The 14,186-nt window shown below is 40.7% G+C and overlaps 1 protein-coding gene across 2 annotated transcripts in view; it reads right to left on the bottom strand.

Annotated features, from left to right (window-relative positions):
- Positions 1 to 14,186, bottom strand: part of Pias1 (protein inhibitor of activated STAT, 1) — a 94,305-nt gene that overhangs the window by 38,186 nt on the left and 41,933 nt on the right. For both annotated transcript variants that reach the window (XR_001235865.1, XM_005393682.1), the window contains exons 3-6: positions 7,315 to 7,399; positions 6,464 to 6,511; positions 4,165 to 4,255; positions 3,416 to 3,550 (exon numbers count right to left, since the gene is read on the bottom strand). Coding sequence is in view for 1 of the 2 variants with exons in the window: in XM_005393682.1 (XP_005393739.1) it covers positions 3,416 to 3,550; positions 4,165 to 4,255; positions 6,464 to 6,511; positions 7,315 to 7,399 (359 nt within the window). In the remaining variant the exon portion in view is untranslated. The remainder of the gene's footprint in view (positions 1 to 3,415; positions 3,551 to 4,164; positions 4,256 to 6,463; positions 6,512 to 7,314; positions 7,400 to 14,186) is intronic.

Consider the following 14,186-nt stretch of genomic DNA (forward strand, 5'->3'; position numbering starts at 1 on the left):
CTAGCCCAAACTCATCTTTTGAGTCCATGCACCCGACTGCCTATTCCGGATGTTTCTTCTTTGTTTATTTGTTTTTGTCTTTTTGAGACAGGGTCTCACTATGCAGTTCAGGGTGGCCTTGAGCTCACAAGGATCCTCCTGCCTCAGCCTCCCGGGTGCTGCGATTACAAGCATGCGCCACCACGTCCAGCCTGGACGTTTCAAAGGCAGCTCAAACTCAAAACTTCAGACCCGCTGTCTCCTCTACCCAACTCTCTCCAAGGCTCCCCACTCCAAAGCAGAACAGAATAAATTACACATCACTCAGCTGCTTCTCAGTGTCTCCTCTATCTCAGTAGAATATCACTCCCCTTGCTGCCCAACCCAGAAGTCAAGGAGTCCATGGCTCCTCCTTTTCTTGTGTCTACATTTCTAACCATCACCTAGCCCTACAGATCCCCTTAGCTAACACCACCCACTGCCCCCACTCTAGGCTGAGACACCATCTCACTCACTCCTACTTCTGTGAACCGGCTCCCAGGAGGCCACTTCTGCATGATTCTGGCCTCCATGCAAACTATTTCCTATTCTGAAGAGGGCCTTTGCCTAAACAGAAACAGAGGGCCTTGTAACCCGCCTGCATTAGAGAGAAACCCTTACTGTTAACAACACGCACAAGGCCCTGCGTGGCTCAGCCTTACTTCTCCAGGTCCACCTCATCTACTGCTCTTTCTCTTTCTCCTTTTCTCCCTTTCTCTCACTCTCTCTTTTTGAGACAGGGTCTCACTATGTAGTTCAGGCTGGCCTTCAACTCACTTTGTAGGTCAGGCTGTCCTGGACCCACAGCGATCCTCCCGTCTCAGCCTCCCAAGGGCTGGGACTATAGATGTGTACCACTACAGCCAGCTCTTTCTCACTTTCTGTGTTCTAGTTGAAATGGCTCTTTCCACTTCTTGGAGATAACCAGACTCACTCCCACTGCTGGGCTGTTTCCTCTGTGCCTTTTAGCTAACGAACTCCTACCTTTCTCTCAGCTGCTGGCCCAGTCACTACCTCCACATGGACACCCTCCCTGATGTCTCTCTAGTTCAATACACCCTTTAATATGCTCTAGAAGCTGAGTGTGGTGGCGCACACCTGTAATCCCCTGTAATCCACCTGGGAGGCTGAGACAGGAGGATCGCTGTGAGTTTGAGTCCAGCCTGGGTTACAAAGTGAGTTCAAGGCAAGCCTGAACTGCATCAGCAAAACCCTGTCTCAAAAAGACCAATGAAAGAAAAGCAAGCAAGCAAGCAAAAAACACTCTAGAATCAGGATGTACTCTCGGTATAGTGGTTAGTAAGTTGTGTGTAACTACCAAGTGCCTAGATCACAGACCCCATGAGAACAAGGACCTTTTTTTTCCCCCAGTTTTGAGTATAGTACACAGCACACAGTAAACATTCGATAAATTCCAAATAGATCTGAGTTAATATTATCAGGCTATAAGTATCTGAAAATTACATTTTAAAAAAAACTGCCCCAGAAAGAATTAAGAAATACATCCAGGATATATAAAAATTAAATAAGCAATAACTGTGGCTTCAGAATCAGTATTTATTTCAATTAATGGTATTAGGACTAAAAAATTAATTTTTAATCTCATACAACATGTAACTCTAAGACAGATGAAAGTTTTCAAGGTAAAACATGAACCCGGGCAAGTCTGGAAGTCCAGCTTGTCTACACGGCTGGGGAAAGGCAGAGAGACCACACAAGATAGGGCGAGAGGGAAAGGTCACACAGGGAAAAATGGTTAAGATCTGGCTCTGTGATAACAAACTCTTTACACATTAGATCATCACATACATAAAAACAAAAGGCTAACAAACTAGAAGCAAATATCTGCAACATGTAATAAAAGGTTAATTCCTCCCCCTCCCTTAAATTTCCTTTGTCTTTTCATTTTTGGGGAACAAGGTCTTGCCACTGCTGCCCAGATGGCTTTAGCCTTCCAGTGGCTGGGACTGCAGGTGTACACTACCACTCTGCTAAGATTTGTGTCAAGATGTCCCCCCAAAAGCTGATGTGGTCATAGGGTTTTTTTCGGAAGTGGCTGAATCTAGAGTGTCTGACTGATTCATAGTGCAATGCTGGGATTAACGGTGCTGGGATTAAGAATGGGTGACTGCTGGATCAGTCCACTGATTGGATTAGTGCCACCCTAATGCCAGTAGACTGGATACAATATAAGGGATAGAAAGAGCTTTGTCTCTGCTGGGCGTGGGGGTGCATGCCTATAATACCAGCACTGGGGAGGCTGAGGCAGGAGGATTACTATAAGTTTGAGGCCAGCCTGGGCTACATAAGTGAGTTCAAGTCCAGCCTGAACTACACAGTGAGACCCTGTATCAAAAAAAAAAAAAAAGAGAGAGAGAGAGGGAGAAGGAAGGAAGGAGGGAGGAAGGGAGAGAGAGAGGGAGGGAGGGAGAGTCTTGTCTCTCTCCTTTGTGGCTTTTGCTGTCTTCTGCCACCATGAACTGCTTCTCCTCTATGATGTCCCTCTGCCAAGCCCCCCTGCCTTGGAGTCAGCCGATCATGGACTGAAACTTCTACAAACAGAGCTAAATGAACCTTTCCCCCTTTAACTTTGGGTGTTGGGTGTTTTGTCTCAGCAACAAGAGAAAAGTAACTGAGACACACACCCACCAGGTTAATTCTTAATGCGTATGTGAAGAACTCATAGGACAAGAAAAACAGCAACAGAGAAACATGGACACAGTTTAAAAATGCAAATGGTACAAGCATAAAATATGTTCGATCTCAGTAAGAATGAAAGGAGTACTTACTGGAGTGGTGCCACTGTTTACCCAGTAACACTGGTAAGGACTTTTAAAAAGAGAATAGTGTTGCTAGGCATGCAAATAAACAACGGAAGAGAGTAAGCGTGCACATGTCTTGAGAAGGCGGCCCATCAATATGCACACCATCTCTTACAATTCTGCGTGCTCTTCACTCAGCAGGTCTACTTGGTGAATTCCTAGTAAGGGTATTACTATGTATATATGCCAAGCTACAGCTACTGGGCTGGTCTTCAAAATGTCCTTTGCCGCTGGAATAAATACATCAATCAACAGATCAAATAAGCGCTCAGCAAGAGCTAACGAATGGCATATTCACACTGGAATATGATGTAGCTATATAAAATAATGCAGAAGACTAGGTGATAACACAGGGAGACATTTATGATAAACCACTGAGCTAAAGGATGGGGTTGTAAGACATTGGGAACTGCATGACCCCATTTTTAAAATGGGAACATGTTAAAAATTCACTATGAGACAAAAATCCCTTTATAACTTATTTTACAGTATCATTTCCATATACGCTCCGGTAGCCATGGTGATCACCCTTCCCTTATAATACAAGAATCTGGTGGAAACAGAAATGTACTCACTCTTCCAATCTCTGCGGTCCAAGAAACAACAATGGTGTTTGGTACTGTTGTGGACAGTCGGACAAGGGAGGTGATATTAATTGGTCTGCTAGGTCGCTTTGGTTCCACACCATTTTTAGTAGGTGGAAGGTAACCCTAGAAAAGAAATATAATTTATTATTCAACTGCACTTTCAATCACTGCACTTCCATTTTTTAAAAAAATCCCTCCCATCTACACAGTAGAAAATCTGAAATGTTTTCATTCAAAGCACAATGAACAATTCTAAGTTTCCTGTGTTATTATTTCTCTAAACAACCTTATAACCTCATTACGATAAGCCTGAGGAAAATATCAGTAACAGACACTCAAAATCTCTTAAAGAAAATAAGGGAGAGAAGTATATAAGGAATATTTTCAAAGTGACCAAAGACAGTTTCCTCCCTCACTCCCTATGTGAGGCTTATCACAGTTCAAATCCACATTCTACTACAGTCTTAAAGAGTCACATGCACACAGTGGAGGTTTTGTGGAAACTTCTTCACCACAAAATCCCGCTTGACACCAAAGCTATCACACCAAACTCAAAACCCACAACTACTGTCATAGCCGCTAAGAGAACACAATCGGTACCAATGCTGCAGCCAGACACAGATGCATCCCCAAATAAAAATGTTTTCTTAATGAAAAAATTAGATTACCAACAGCTGCAACGACTTATTTATTAGTCATGCTGGTAACGTATTTAAAAATCAGCTTTTAGGACTTACTGGAAGGCTGCAAGGTTTTGTATTCACTTTCACGCAAAGATTGGGTGGGAAGTGATCCTCTTGTGGACAACTGGTTTCAGATAAACAAAACCTAAAGAATAAAGGTTGTTTAATTTCCTTTATTAAAGGTAATTTCATTAAAACATCATTAAAATTTTTGTCAATAGCTAACTAAAAGATGATCAACTTATAAAAACAACCAAAAAAGAGAAAACTATTTAAAAAAACACATTCCCTATAATGATTAAGGATGGGTAAACCAGCTTAAAATACAGTAGTAGACCCTTGAATAACACAGGTCTGAAGTGCACAGGTCCATTTATACACAGATATTCTTCTTCTCTTGCGCTGGAGATCTGTGAATTTGGAATTTGGACAGACAAACCACTACACTGGTGATGCCCAAGTATCTTTAAAAAATTATGTCCTGAATGCATAAAATATATGTAGGAAATAGTCTGTTTTATCATTGAGACCATCATGAAATGCACACGAATGATAGAAAGTGAAAACTTATGTACACACAGGTTGTACACGGCACCATTTTCGGCCCACAAAATGTAAACAGACAAAAGCAGTATTAACACATAACTACATAAACTGACTGCAGTACAGTAATAATCCTGTAGCCACTTCCTGTTGCCATTACATGGAGCTCAAATATTACAAGTGTCTGTTTAAAATGCACTGTGAAAAAATAAATAAATAAATAAAATGCACTGTGAGCCAGGCATGCCACACATGCCTATAATCCCAGCTACTCAGGAAGCTGAGTCAGGGGGATTCTAAATTCAAAATCCGACTGGACAACTTAGCAGGAGACTGTCTCAAAAGGAAAAAATAAAAAGGGAGAAGAACGTCACTGGGCACAAAAGCCTTGGTTTTACTCCCCAATACATAAGCAAAAGCAAAAGCAAACTTGTAAATATGTACAAAGTGTAACATAAATGGTCGAGGAAAGGGGGTCAGAAGATTGTACTTTTTTTTTCTTTAAATACCTCTTGTATGTAATGCTTAACTAACTATAAAGGCATCATATTTTTGTCCTTTACTCAGTCATTACCATAATATGCCCGCGTAGAGGATGATGAACTGTACAATCTATACAAATCTTTCCAAAACCACGACTTAAATTATCACTGGTCTAATGGGGAAGGTGTCCTGTCACATTTTTTTGTGGTGCAAAAGCTAATAAGTATGTTTACATTCTTCCTAGAATCTCCAACTCACCCGCTCCTTTGCTTCCTCACTGTTTTTACCTCGTATTTTTAAGCCTAAATCGGTGTTCACACTGCTCTGTGAAGTGTGAGGCTGGCACTTTCCCTTCTGACCCACTACTGCATTTATAATTTGCACGTACAACTTAGTATCTGACTGTCAAGACTAACTTGTTTGACTTCTCCACAATATATGAAAAATAGCTTAGTTAGGAAAATGTCCTTTTATTTCTGCCTCTACCCTCTAATCAACAAGAACAATGTAGAACACTTAGGTTTGTATATGGATAGTCAAGGAATAATTAGAGCAGAATAAAATCGGTTTATATAAGCAAGAGACACATATTAACACAAAAAGACGGTAGATAGTCAAAGAAATGAGTAAGGTGCAGCTATGAACCCACGTTGAGAATCTTTCTCTTTGCCATCGAGAACGTCCAAGAGTGGTCTCACATGGGTTGAACACTAGATGGGTCTCCTAAGGCTTGAAACTTGAAACTCAGGAGAGGCCGCTCTCTTGCATGGTGGCCCACCCTCAGACTAGACAGGGGGTACTTCTTTTCCTACTTAGCCAAAACTTGCTCTGTAGAGCATATTTCTCTAAAAGAAGAAGAAAAAAAACCTTTGCTACTGTGAAAAACAGAGGGGACGGGAGGAGAGGGGAGGATGGGAGGGCGAAAGGAAGGGAAACCCACTAAGCTGCCTGGTGTCTGGTTAGCCCATGAGATGTGGCAGGCTTTAGCACTAGTCCCTTGTCTATGGCAGTGTGCCTCTAATAGGCACAAGGTTCTTCCTCTCACAGAAGTTGCTCTAAGAGCTGACCACTACAATATTTCAAAAGACACCACTGGCTGAAGCTTCTCAAAGTGCAAAAATGTGAGTAAATATGTAACACGACTTGCTATACCAAAATAAATTGGGTAAAAATTATGATATCCCCTAACACGAGAATGTTTTCCCTTGCCCAAATATCTAAACCCAATACCTTCAATACATTTACTGAAAATCAGGCAGATTTTAAATTAATCTTTAGGGGAAATGATCTTTTAAACTTTGGATAGATGCTGTAGTCAACACCATACCTTAACTGGACCTGCACTGTGAAGTCGCATTTGGTCCCAGAAATATCCCTAAAATAAACAGAATAAGAAAGAACATTATTTTTAAAAAATATGAAAATGAAAGCTTATTCATAAACACTGTTACAGCCGGGTGTGGTGGTGCAAGCCTGTAATGCCAGCACTCGGGAAGCTGAGGCAGGAAGATTGTTTCGAGTTTGAGGCCAGCCTGGGGTACAAAATAAGCTCAAGACCAGCCTGAACTGCATAGTGAGACCGTCTCAAAAAGACAAACAAACAAACAACAGCAACAAAAAACCCACTGTTACCCTAGAAAGGTTTTTTTTTTTTTTAATTATCAGAGATATAGTGGTTCTTAACATACAGTAGTAGTGCCAGGGTTCATGAATTTAAGTCCTCCATGACTCCAGCCGCAAACTAAATTGGACAAAAACCGAATCAAATTTCCCCATAAGGTAACACTGAACCCAAGCACTGGATGTGATTCAGTTCTCATCCAGTTTAGTGTGTGACCAGAACGGTACAAAGAATTAAGTTTGTGAACCAAGGTACCATCATACTGTAATAATATTTTCTTTTGTTTGTTTGTTTGTTTCCCCTTGAGACAGGTCTCACTATGTAGTTCAGGCTGCCCTTGACCTTACCCAGGCAGGCCCTGAACTCACAGTGATCCTTCTGCCTCAGCCTCCCAAGTGCTGGGATTATACATGTGTGCCACCATGTCTGGCAATATTTTCAATACTAGTAATTGTAGGACACTAATATGAACCCACCCAAAACGTTGTTTTTTAAAAATCACTCCTGGCAGCACCGTACTTAAAGCCACGCTGCAGTTACTCTTGGAGACAACTTACATGGAGCTACTGATCTGCTGCACTTGCTGCGGGGTCAAGGCAAACGCAAAACAGGTTTCTCGAAACCGCTGACTGTTGTCTGATGCTAAAGAAGACAAGAATTATTCTTTCAATCACTTCTAAATTCATCAGTACAGAAGACAATAGCAAAAAAAATGTCTATAATTAACTAGGACACATTTTAGGTAACAAAGCAAAGCATTAAAAAAATAAGAAATATGCAAGTTGTAATTTAAAAACAGAAATGTACAAAATAGCTAATTCCAGAAATAATACAATTAGAATTCTAATTCAGAAGTATATAAGCAAAGACTAATAAATATTATCTAATCATATGAATGTTTGCATCAAAAAGCACATCTGAATAAAAACATACTGTTAATAATTTTACTTATCCTAGAATTTGAGCATCATATAAACCATTTAAGATACAAGGTTTCTGAGTGAGGTAACAAACCTAGCAAAGGTGAGATGGTATTTGCTCTTTAAAACAAGTTTATTCATCTCTCTCATAACTATACCATGTAAGTTTTATGAGCTGACTCTAAAATGCCCTTGTTATTTTCTCAAAGGAGAAAAGAGTTATAAAAAGGAGAGGAGTGGGGCATGGTGGTGCACGCCTGTAATCCCAGTACTCAGGAGGCTGAGGCAGGAGGATCGCTGTGTGTTAGAGGCCAGCCTGGCACACAAAGTGAGTGCAAGGGCAGCCTGAACTGCATACTGAGACCCTGTCTCCAAAAGGTTTAAAAAAAAAAAAAAAGGAGGAAGAAGAGGAAGAAGAGGAAGAGGAGGAGGGGAAGAGGTAGGGAAACAGATATGGAAAGAGATGAGGCAAGCAAAGGCAGGCAAACACAAGCCGCCCCACAGCAGGCCTCCTAACTATGCTAGTAAGCGCAAACCAGTGCCAGTGGCCTTCTATGCCAGTGTAACTAAATAGGTCCTTGGTGTTCAGCACAAAGAAGCACTGGATGATTGAGAAAAGAATACAAAAATTTAGGAAACACCAAATTAAAGCATTTAAGCCATACTCTTCTAGAACAAAAGGATCCCTAGGCGTTATTACCAAGGAATTCCGGCCTAGGGCCACTCGGGACATATGTCACAAACACACTGCCGGGCTGATGCCGCACGTCTTTATTGTGAATTACAGTGTTAGGCGACGGTCAGCCTGGCAATGGCCAACCAGTGGGATCAGGATGCAGAAAAACCAACCTTTCCCTTACTCAGTAATGTTAATGGCTCCTTGGCTTCTTAGAGGGTATTTCTCTTTCTCAATAAAAAATGTTAGTTCAATAGGCTTAGCCTAATGTAAAACTTTGGTTCCCCTCTAGAACAGAGCTAAATAATAATTTGCCCCAGTACAAAAACTCGCATTACCCTCAAGGTAAAACTTCAGATTCATTTTAGAACGTAAGACTACATTAAGTTTGGACATACAGAGATTTAGAAGAGGATGGCTACAATAATGAGGCTGTTTCTTGTGTCACACACAGAAATCAGGTTTATTACTTTAATAATAACCTCTATTTACATCTTCTTTATACAGAGATTGTAATGCTTGTGGGTTTGCTCTCATTTTCTGGAAAAACATCTTTCACACCATGTGGTTTCAGGGTTAACTGCTGCTACAAATGCCAGCAGAGACTTTCTAGTCTGAGCTGTAAACAGTCTACCTAAAAGGCCTTTCTGGGGCTGGGACGCAGTTCAGCGCAGTGTTAATGCAGCGCCCCTGAGGTCCTAGGTTTGATCCCCAGCACCACAAAAATAAAATAAGTCAATACTTCTCTAAGGAGAATGAAGCCACACACTCAGAACAATGGCAGAATCTTCATACTGAGACGAGCTTTACAAAACCACTCAAAATGAACCTATAGTGCTGGCGGTGCGCCGCTCGGTGAGTGCACAAGGAACAATTCACAGGTATAAGGAAAGAGTATGTACCGACCTGTAAAACAGTGGAGTTAGGATCTTGCATAAACTCTAACTTACTGAAACCCGAAATATTGGGCCGGGGATGTAGCTCCGTGGCACAAGTGCCTGCCTGGCAAGTGCAAGGTCCTGAATTCCATTCCCAGTACCAAAAACAAACAAACAAACAAAAACCCCAAAATATTTTATATATAATCTTAATATTTTGCTGGGCGTGGTGGCACACACCTGTAATCCCAGCACTCGAGAGGCTGAGGCAGGAGGATCATTGCAAGTTCGAGACCAGCCTGGTTCACTTTGGGGTACAAGGTGAGCTCAAGGCCAGCCTGAACTGCATATCAAGACCCTGTCTCAAAAAGACAAAAAAAAAAACAAAAAAAACACCTTAGTCTTTTTAAATTTCCATTTTCTATGTTTTATAACACACATGACATGGTATAGAGAAATTTCTCTGAGCCTCAATTTCACCATGTGAAAGGGGGGCTGAATCCTCTACATGGTATCAGCTCAAGTATTTTGTTGAGCGGTGTATGCGACCAATTAGGTTTGTGGACCCTTCGTTTAGGTGGGTCTGAGAGCCCGACCTTCCCTGCCAGCTCTCCCTCTATTCTGTTCAAACCCTAATACTGAAGGAGGAGGAGTGGCTACTACTTTGCCAGGTAGAAGATGACCAGTGATGAACAGTTGAACTGTAAGGAGGCTTACAGCCTACTGGAGACTAGCAAAACACAGACATTATATAGACTTGGTTTCCAAGCTGGGCTGCCACCTATTTGTGATGTGACCTTAGGTACTTACCCATTTTGAGTCCGTTCTCTCTGATATTCATACAAAATTCTCTCACACATACCTCATTAGGTTATTTGAGGAATATACGCAAAGTAACAATTAAAATAACCAACAATTCCCTTTTCTGCTGCCTTTCCTACTTACGCCCTTACACTGAATCAACTTCTACCCACTGGTGCCATTCAGCACTGTCCTAAACTCACTGTCCAGGGACAGCTATTCATTAAATATCTGGAAACAGAGCTGGGTGTGGTGGCGCACACCTGTAATCCCAGCATTCGGGAGGCTGACGCAGGAGGATCATTGTGAGTTCGAGACCAGCCTCGGCTACAAAGTGAGCTCAGGACTAGCTTGAACTGCATAGCAAGACCCTGTCTCAAAAAGACCCCCCCAAAAAAACAAAACCCCCAAAAAACCCACACCAAACAAACAAAAACAACTGGAGGCAGCATTGCCCCTCCCTTACCATCAGCTCTCTTCCCACTGTATTTCAGGTTGAAATCTCCAGCCTGATCTTCTCTAGATTTCTCCAGGTTATCACATACTTACTAAAGTGACAGGAAGAATTATACACACCTTGTCACAGATTATGTTACCTGTTCAAAATACATGCTGCCTGATTGCACCGCACCATTCCCACAAGAGGAATATGCCTCCAGTGCAACTGACGTGACCCTCCCACCCAATGCAATACAACAGAAGCCTGCCACCACTAGCAGAATTTCAGGAGCCATTGTGTGCTTTGCCATCTTTCTCTCCCTTTGCATCTCAGAATAAAGAGAATACAGAACCACGGCTACCTGCACTAATAAATGATACAAGTGAGAAATAAACCTGTTGTTAGTTAAGTGAGATCGTGTGCTTCTCAGTTGACTGACAGATTGTTCCAGATGTGACGTGGAGCAAACCTGTATCTGTTTATTAATAGCTACTACCTAGTTCTGATTAATCTACCTAACAGTCATGAGGAAAAGGTATAAACTTCCTTTTCAGATAATGAAACTGGGATTCTGGTTGAGTACTAAGTCAAGGTTACACACTCGCGAGAACAACCACAACAGGCTGTCTCCCATTTCTAAAGCCATGATGTCCTCGTAACGTAGGTACATCAGTCACCCTGATCGGGGTCTATCCCAATGCAGCCTAATAAAATTGGCTCACAGACACGATGAAAACAATTATCAGTTGTCCCTTCATCACAACCGTTTATCATCTTTATGTCCTTCCTTCCAGTCAGAATTAGTCTAACTTGTATATATAATTTCAAACCTCATTTAAAAAAACTATCCATATCACATCATTCAACTGCAATCTCTATGACCATATTTTTAATCACTGCATTGTACTCCAGCAGGGGACATAAGCATATCTGAATTACTTCCCTGTATTAATCACTTAGGTTGATTCTAATTTTTCACTGTTTGAAACAACTCTGTGAACATCTTTAAGGTTTATAGGTTTGTTTCTGGAAAAAGAAGGGGGCTGGCTAATTTCTTTGGATCAATTCCCAGTTGTGAGATTTCAGGGTCAAAAAATATGATGACTTTTTATGAATCTTGACATATCACAAGAGCGCTTTGCATTGCATATGTAAGTCCATTAGCAATCTACGTGTCTCCTTTTGGTACTCTGGCCAGCATGGGAGTTGGTGTTCATTTAATGAGCGATTCCTGGTAATTCCTTAGTAGTTGCATTGGTGTTGACATTTTTTCATGTTTGTTGTTACTGAGCTTTCTATTTTATTCAGACTTGCTCTGTCTGTATACATTTTTGCATATGAATTTATATGTAAGCTATTTCAATATTTAGAAATTTGCTACAAGTATTTTTACCCTCTGCTAGACTTTTTTTCATTTCGGTTACACTTTTGGATGACATAAAATTTTCATGTACTCTACTCTCAATCAGCTCCTTTACAAATTCGTCCACTAACCCTCACTGTGTTCAGGTTCTTTGTTTGGTAGCACTGGGGATCAAACCCAGGGGCGTTCTGCATGAAGGCGAGCACTCCGCCACCCAGCCACACCCCCAGTCCAATCAATCTTCTTAAATTCAAACAGCACCCAATTCAGTTCTTTGGCTTGCTGTTTTTCAATGTCATTATTGAACCCATCTGGCATTTATTTTAGTATGTATTTTAAAAATCTAAATTTCTGTTACTCCAAATTGCTTACAATTCTATTAACACTATTTGTTAAATAATCCTGCCTTCCCTATGGATAGGTGTACTTCTTTGATCACATATAATCAGATCTTTATACGTAACATGTTTCATTTCTGGGTTATTTTCCTGTTGGTCTTTTCTACACTGGTGCCAGTACTGTTTTTTAATTTTTTTTGAATTCTATAACTTCAGCATACAGCATTTTAGTATCTTATCACTAGGTTATTCTTCATCCATTCTTGTTTTCAGAACTATAACACAGGTTCAGACATGTATTCATCAGAATGTAGTCATACATAGATTTCCAAATCTGCTACAATCTTTAAAGTACAATGGTATTTTAAGTAGAATGACAATAACCCTACGAATTCTTTTCAGGGTAGTTATCTTCCCATCATTAACCTTCTTAACCCTCACTACTGTACCAGTACCCACTTGTTCATACCTTCGAAGTTTTATTTCCCATCCACAACGTCCCCACTAATGTTACTCTTACGCAAAGCATCTGCTCGTAGAAGAACACCTAAAGAAGCATTCATGAACTGGAATACTCTGCAACCAAAGAGAACACGGAGCCGGGGGTCTGGTGCATGCCTACAATCCCAGCACTCGGGAGGCTGAGGCAGGAGGATCATCCTCAGTTCAAGGCCAGCCTGAGCTGTGTAGTGAGACACTATGACAAAACAAAACAATACAAAACAAAACGAGAACTTCTCTGTATTGGTACAGAAGTAATCATACCAAGATACATCAATAAAGTAACAGACATGATAGAGACAAATATATTATGCTATCCTCTGTGTAAGAAAGGACACAACATAAAATTACCGTTTCTTTGTTTTTAAGAAAAGTGAAAACAAGACGACACCTGAAATTAATTAAAAATGTTTACCTGTGGGAGGCAAAGAATGGGACAAGGAATAGGAAGAAAAGTGAGACTTTTGGATACATCTTTAAATACAGACTTATAGTTCACTGTCGCTCTTAACTCAAATTCAGAAGATAAAATTAAGTAAAATAGTATCCCTAACTTTTAAAAAATTGTATGATGTTTCTGATATTTTGATTGCTATTCAAAGTGCTTATTGTATAACAATGCGTCAGTTTTTTTTTTAAGCTCTATTCCTCCACTCACCCTGAACTTAAAGACACAAGTTTTACACTGCGAATTCCTAAGGATGTGTAACTGCAAGTAAAGGAATTTTCACTTTGTTTCTAAAGTTTATACCTCTAGTACTAATTCATGTGTTAACTGCAGAAGGCCAGAACTTGGCAAAGAATGCTTGTAGACAGTGTTAAGGCACAACACTAAAGTTTGAGGAACCATTAAATATTGTAGTTTTTAACAATCATCCAAAAACACTGCTTTAAATATATACACACACGAGTTTATCCTCAATAAGAATGATTCCTATGCACACCTAAGTGCAATATACTGTACCACACAAACTGAATCAAGAATAAAAACCGCATGATCTCCATAGATGCAGAAGGCTTTGTCAAAACCCAGCATTCCTTCATGATAAAAACACTGATGAAAATGAAGTACAGAAGCTCACCTCAATCTGATAAAGAAAAAAAGCCGAGTGTGACAAATCCACAGCCAACACACTGAATAGGGAAAAATAATCTATTTCCTAAAAATCAGGAGTAAGACAAGGCTGTCCACTCTCACTACTCCCGTTCAATGCAAGGCTTGAAAACTGGGAGGAATCAGGAAAGAGAAAGAACTAAAAGAGATACTAACTGGTAAGAAAGAAGTCAAATCATCCCTGTTTGCAGATGATATGATTCTTTACATATAAAACCCAAAAAATTCCCTCTGAAGACTAAAAAGAAATCAGGAAAACAATTCCTTTCTCAATAATAGCTTCAACTGCTGGCTCCCTGAGGGTGGGCCCCTAGCGCATGGGGAGCCTCGGGTGGGGAGCGCCGGTCTTTGGACCCACGACTCACTCCCGGCCTCAGGGTTTCCCGGAAGGAGGGCTTC

Source organism: Chinchilla lanigera, unplaced genomic scaffold, assembly GCF_000276665.1.
Source record: "Chinchilla lanigera isolate Chin_1 unplaced genomic scaffold, ChiLan1.0 scaffold00049, whole genome shotgun sequence".
NCBI lineage: Eukaryota > Metazoa > Chordata > Mammalia > Rodentia > Chinchillidae > Chinchilla > Chinchilla lanigera.